Genomic DNA, 7,229 nt, shown 5'->3' with positions numbered 1-7,229 from the left:
TCACTTTTACTCAATGTTACTACACTGATTTCGGTCGTTTGTTGTTTCCTAATATCTACATGACCACTTATGCAAATTCATAGGTATACCACTTATAATATATAGTCAATGAAATTACACTTATAACTTTTTCTTTTACCCTCCGTAAGATCTCATCTCTTTTGCTTTTTTGGTGACTCAAATTCATAATTTTCGAATTGGAAATGAGGGATACTTACCATCGTAACAACTCTCTCTCGTCACACTAATAACATAAATTATTACCTTAACAACCAATAGTGATTAGTTCATGTGAGGGCACGCAGCAGATAATAGTCAAAGTCAATGGGACTTGAGGAACATGCTTCAAACAAACAGTTTCATCCTCAAGATGCCAGGCTCTGACCAAAAAAATTATGTACTTAAACAATAACTACATATTGTAAATGTATTTTAATTTTGTATATGCTTTAACACAATTTAAAAAAGAGATTTTTAATATTTTTTTACTAAATTTCTGACTCCGTCAATCCTCGAACCCAACACACAGCCTCTTGAAAATAGAAAAAACAAAAGGATTATAGTAGTAAGAAATTGGATAGTGGGATTTAAAATACTGCATTGTAATGCAAGCAGCAGTGCATAAATTGACCATACATGAAAAAACCCAACAGATTAAAGTTAGACCATGATGAATATTGGACAGTGTAGTGGTCCATTGCTAACCCTGGGATTTTAATTTTGTTAATATTAGGGATGACAAAATAAACTCACGAAAATCTCTGATATGTTCTACTCGTTTAAATTTGAATCGACTATTAATCTACTAAGTTCAATTTATAAAAGTTTATTTGATATACTATTTATATTGACAGATGAAAAATTTTGTCAAATATTATTTATATATATATTATTTTCATACATAATAAAAAAATAATTTTACTATATACTAAAAAAAAAATATATGATCCAACTACTCATATTACATACGAGTCCAAAGTATATGGTTAGTTACATTTTTTGTTATGGAGTAATTGTCATTTATTGCGCAATGCAATATATCCAGCTACATTTTCTTATGGAGTAATTATTTTCACAACAATATTATTAATTATTACTATAAATTCACTAACCTTTGTTTGCACAAAATAAAATAAAAAAATAGACGAATATAGAAAACATACTCTTCACTGATTTCTTCATTATTTCCATTACATAAATGGAGAGAAGAATAGGAAAATTGGGAGAAATAAAAATTACAAAAAAATAAAAGAATGACACAAAACAATACATGCTGAAAAATTAAAAAAATGTAATCTAGGTACATTAAATTTAATTAGATTTTATATTTGCTGAATTCATTTGCCAAATCTTGATTGTTGCAGTAACGCTAATATCTGTTGCATTATTGAATAAATAGATCTTAGCATTTTCATATATTGCTTTTGTCGGATATACCCTTGATGTTATTGCTGTCCTTCCATTTTGCGCAAAACTTTCTACTATCGAATGATCAACCTGTTTAATTAATTACGCAATTAATTAATTAATTATTCTGTACGAAAATAATAATTAAGAAAAATGATTAAGGAAAATTAATATTAATTACCAGTGTCCTTAGAGAAAGTTTTTCTCCTTGGAGAACTGGAACTGTGCTTCCATAGATTAATTTTCGTACGTCTGATGCTTCAGATGACCTATAAATATATAAAAAAAAATATTAGTATCGTCATTATTATTTCTTAATTAACAATAATTTCACCGCCCCAATTTTTATGACACCGTTTAACTCGACACAATAACGTTAGAGTAGTCATAAATTATTTTAAAACTTAAGGTCTTAAATAGCGTAAATTTCCACCGGTTTTCCCTTTTGAGACAATTGTTTACTATATACTCTATTCATCCTATTTTATATGTATTCCTTTCTATCAATAGCTGGACCATAATACTTGTCATTTTATAAAATTTATGCATAAATTATCATATTTTGCCTATTATACCCTTGATAGAATAGTTAATTAATCTTTAAAATGTATTAATCATTTATCATAAAGTTGACTTAAGAAAACATTAAATAAGGGTAGAAGAGTAAAATTACATCATTTCTTAATGATGTGCAAAGTAAAAAGGTGACATATAAAATGAAACGAAGGAAATAATCATCTTTTTGTTTTTCTTACTACTTATGAACCTTTTTAGACCAAACGTTATAACTTATACTATAATCTAATGTTCTATCTAGATGGTAACATAATAAGAGAAAGGGTTAATTATTTGCGTAAAGCAGATCATAAATATTTGTGCGATTATAAAAGCTAGTACGTACCTTGTGAGATCATTGCAGAAAAATGTGTTGAAATTGCCAGTAAGATCTTTAGCAATGTAGAAATAAATTGGAGTTTGTTCTGATAAGCTATTATCTGTTAACACTAATAAACCAAATGGTCCTAATGCACCACGTTCACCAGATCCACCACTCTTTATACAATCATATGTAGCATTACTTCCATCTACTTTCTTCAACATATTTTGATCCACTTCAAATTCAGCCATTATGTCCAACTGTAACAATAATTAATAATTAATTCAACGATATCAATGGATACTGTCAATGTATATAAATTAGAATTTAATCGACAAAATGTTACTAACCTGAGTGGCAGAACCAACTTCTAGAGGGACAATTGAGCCTGGTTTAACTACAACCTTGTTAAATTCATTGTTATTTGATCTCAAATTATCAACTTCAGCCACTGGCCATGTAATTAAGTTGCTACCTGTCTTCTTATCATACTGTATCGTCCTTGGAATTGGCTGTTTTTCGAAATAATAAAAAATCACACGTTACCAAATGTTAAATGAATAGTAAAAGTTGTATAAAGTTATAGTTCCGTGATTAAAATCTATCACTTAATCATAAGACGTTGTGTCATTGTCTGATTTCTGATTACTTGTCACACTTTTATATCTACTTGCACGACTTTTAAATGATACGCGAAAAAAAAGAGAGATAGATACCTGAAGTGAGGACCAACCCCTGCAAATATCAGCAGCTTCACTATCAGTTTCTTTAATCCAAGCCCAAAGAACTCTTCTCTTTTTTTCTTGATCATAAAATGATTTTGATGCATAAAAATTACCATAATCATATCTTAATCCAATACCAACATCAATTATTGGATTATCAGGTACCCATTTTCCTGCCCCTGCATTATAAGTTCCAAGGGCATAATAGTCATTTCGGTCATCGTCGAGACTGGACTTCAAAACATGTTTCACTGCAGGCCCATTTTCTGAAGTATCAAGCCCATTTTCAACAATTTTAGAAACCGGGTAAAAATCCACACATTCCCACATACCCGTACCCGGTACACCATGTAACATACCCTTCAACAATTCAAATTTTTTAAAATCAATTGTGTCATAGACCAATGAGATTCCGGTTTTATTAATTTTTGAACCAATAGTAATACGCCATTTGCCTTCCGGTGTGGTCCACGCGGTGGTGGGGTCACGGAAGTCCTTGAGCCCAATTCCGGGTGGTGGGATGAGAACCGGGTTGCCCTCATACTTGATCCATTTTGTTAATAGAGGGTCCGATGGGTCGGCCGGGTACGCAAGATTTTGGACCTGGACCGATTCGTTGGTTGACCCGGTATATAACATGATAAGGTCACCATTAGGTAAAAAGGTAGCGGATCCAGTCCAGACACCGTTAATATCATACCATTGGTCCGCTACCATAGCCACTGGCAAATGCTGCCAGTGGATTAGGTCTCTTGAGACTGCATGGCCCCATACGATATTTCCCCATACAGCTGCCTCTGGATTGTATTGATAGAACAAATGATACCATCCTTTGTAGTATAATGGACCTAAAAAGATTTTTTAAAAAAATTTGGAGTTAGAACAAAGTAGAAAAAATACTTCTCATTATTCATTCAAATGGAATATACCGTAACAAATACAATTAACGGATAATGTAGTATTAGCTGAAATAGGGCTCTAGCTAGAATTGAACCCTGATCTATTGGTGGTTGCTTTAGCTCGTATTAGTGGTACAATGGTATTCCCACTGTTGATTTTATGCTAATTTTATCAGTTTCTCATAATAGATATACATAATACACTTGTTTTTATTATAAAGTTAACTAGTGCACTCACCTATACATATGGGTCCGCCTCTGTTTATGTATTTGTTGTATTCTCTTATTCATTATTTTAATTTTTATGTCTTTGTTGTATTCTCTGATTCATTATTTTAATTTCAAATTTGAATAGAAAATTAAGATATTTTATATCTTATATAAAGAGTAACAATTTTTTATAAATGTTCCGACTCAACTCAAAAGAACCAATAAAAGGCCTAGGAGTTTTTAATTTAAAAATGTATGAATAAACTAAGGTCAAATATGATTAAATAAGTTATCCACTCTTGATTGAAGCAAAAAAGAAAAAGATTTCATGGATCAAAACAAGAAAAAAGGTTATAAATGACAGACATGATGGAAGTTTGTGTTTTCTCCTAGAAAATTCACATGCAATTGTCTAAAGACAACTGCCTTCATCATGTTAACAAAATTTGTCTACTTAAAAATTACTACTACTGTATTATATTCTGATGATTTCATCAATAATTTTCAAATATATTTTGTAAAACTCGATAAACAAAGGTCTTTTAGAGAATACAATAATATACATAACGTTATTATTATTTTTATTTCGTAAAGGTAGACATAAATAAGTAGTAGTAAAATGTGAACTTACCATTAGGATCTGAGAAACAAAATCAAGCAATTTCCGTGATAAACGCAATCCCAGTCAAAGAATCCAACGCATGCCAAAATAAAAACAAATCATTAATATTCACCTCAAGAAATAATATCATCCTATAAAACGTAATGAAAAAGACTAAAATATCCCTCAGCTATTTAAATTCATACGCAATTACTCTCTGTCCACCTTTCAGTTCCCAAATATACAAGTATTGAAATTCTCATGAAAAAATCATGATCGCGATTCATTATTTAGAATGATAACTAACCATTCATCCAATTCTTCTTAGGTTGAAAATGGAATGATGTTCTTTGCCAAGCCAACATTTTTCGGGTCCACGGAAACGGCCGTACACCCAAAAAATGCCCGTGCGACTTGGCGGAGACGCCTTCCTCCACCCCACGCGCCACCGTCCTCATGGTGGTTAACGGCATTAGATTCGAACCGAGCATGTTGCACACCGTTTCATGCGGTGGTACCGGTCCCGGATTTATATCATCAGTACCGTCGTTGTTACCGTATTTCACGGCCACAAAAAATAACAAAAATGCCACTAGACCGGTTAACATTATGAACGTGGATTTGTTGGGTTTCCGGCATCTTGCAGGAGTATTGCCGGAGTCGTTATCCGACTCCGGTAAATGAGTGTACGGAACGCCGTTGTTTGTTTCTGAATTAGGGATCGACATTTTTTTTTAAAAAAATTTTTGATTTTGCATGGTAGACACTATCAACTTTTATGACCTTTTATAGCACTACAAAAATACGAGCCCTATTTTTTTATTTTACTTCGGAAAAAATTGACGGTGGGAAATAAAATCTGTTTTTTAAGTTTTTTTTTTCTTTTTTAAGATTTGTTTTGTTTTGTTATAATATTGGTTAAAAGGTTGACAAGCTAATTTAGGAAATAAAATATTTAAATTTTTTTATAAAATTTCAAATTATTTACTTTTATTATTGGTGTTTTTTTGAAAATGAGTTGACAATTTCAAAGAGCCGTCATCATAGAGATTTAATGACTAATCTTAATTTTGGAAATTTCAACGTTCAAAAAACGCTAATTATTGAGTTTCCGTAATTATCTTTGTTTTCTTTAGGAATACGAAGACCATTAATATAGTGATTATTAAACAAACTATGATTGAGAAAGGAGTTTTTTGTATTAAGTTGATGATTGTAACAATTTATAAGTCTGTTATACTTTTCATGTAAATGAAAATGATTGAGAAAAACTATTACTTGTTGTTACTCATTGTCCATGTTTGATTTCGTAAACTCTTAAAAAATAGTAAATAAAATGACGATTATTACTATATAATCTCTAATTATTATAAGTCATTTAAATAATCAAAATCAATCAAGCATACTCTAAATATTGTGCCACTCACTAACAATAAAGGTAAAATTAATTATACCGAATAAATAAAAATAAATATTTTTTTAAATAATAAACACATAAAATTGAATCGTGAGAATAACCGATTAATCAAACTGCCATCAGGGTGTTACTGGATTACAAAGTCTATAGGCAATTCATTCTTTCCTCTTTTTTAAATTCATTTTCTTACATTGGGATCAAGCATATCTCCACATTGTGAAATAATACAACAAAATATAAAAAAAAAATAATAGGATCCAATTGCATCTACTCCTAATGAAATTGGGCCAAGTGTACAAAAAAATACATCCTGGAACAACAAAAAAAAAATCAGTAAAAAGCATGTGCTTGACCACATGTAATGAGTTGCAACAAGGTTCTATAGAGTAATGTTTAATAATGCTGTTTTGTCTGATGGACCATATCTTAAAATCAATCATATTAGTGTATGTTAGCCTATAGGAGAGATGAAATACATTAGATACATTGAATTGATTAATTATAAATTATAATAATGTAACTGTCCATGCTTCCACATGAAACCAATTTGGAATTATTTACCTAGTTCACATGGTGACAATGAGATTTTTCACGTGCATTTACTGCAATAAAATTGGATCCACATCAATTTGGTGTAGGTTCTTAATTTAGATCAATATACCAGTGGATGATAATTATTTAAATTTCTGTTTTGTATTTTCTATGATTTGTTTTACTCATGAGATTGATGCCGAATTTGAAAAAAGGATATAATTTTTCATCAAAAGCAAAATCTGCGATCAACCTGCTTTCTTGTATTCCTTTGTAGTTGTTTTTTCTCTCGATATAGATTTTTCGATTTTAAAAAATTATTTGATCTTCTTGTTATTAGGACACATCCATATGAACTTTTTAGTGATATGATATGAGTTATGGTCATAGTTGGAATCTCAATTATTATGGACATTGATCCTTATGATATAAATCATTATGGAAACAACTGCAGATGGATTATGCGAATTGAAGGTTGTGGCTCCTGGATACAATTTCATTCCAGAACTTCTAGTGTTGTTGGATTTAGATTACACCAAGGTGAAGCTCTAGTTCTCAAAAA

The 7,229-nt window shown here is 30.7% G+C and overlaps 1 protein-coding gene across 1 annotated transcript; it reads right to left on the bottom strand.

The window, feature by feature from the left end:
- Window positions 1-1,141: 1,141 nt before the first annotated feature.
- Window positions 1,142-5,488, bottom strand: LOC107027292 (acid beta-fructofuranosidase 2, vacuolar). Its single transcript, XM_015228468.2, has 7 exons — window positions 5,027-5,488; window positions 4,750-4,758; window positions 3,001-3,857; window positions 2,635-2,796; window positions 2,309-2,544; window positions 1,589-1,676; window positions 1,142-1,497 (listed from the first exon to the last, which is right to left on the bottom strand). The coding sequence occupies exons 1-7, from the start codon at window positions 5,445-5,447 to the stop codon at window positions 1,312-1,314; spliced, it is 1,959 nt and encodes a 652-aa protein (XP_015083954.1). The 5' UTR covers window positions 5,448-5,488; the 3' UTR covers window positions 1,142-1,311.
- Window positions 5,489-7,229: the final 1,741 nt, after the last annotated feature.

This window comes from Solanum pennellii, chromosome 8, assembly GCF_001406875.1.
Source record: "Solanum pennellii chromosome 8, SPENNV200".
In the NCBI taxonomy this organism is placed as follows: domain Eukaryota; kingdom Viridiplantae; phylum Streptophyta; class Magnoliopsida; order Solanales; family Solanaceae; genus Solanum; species Solanum pennellii.
This window is presented reverse-complemented; position numbering and strand designations above follow the sequence as displayed.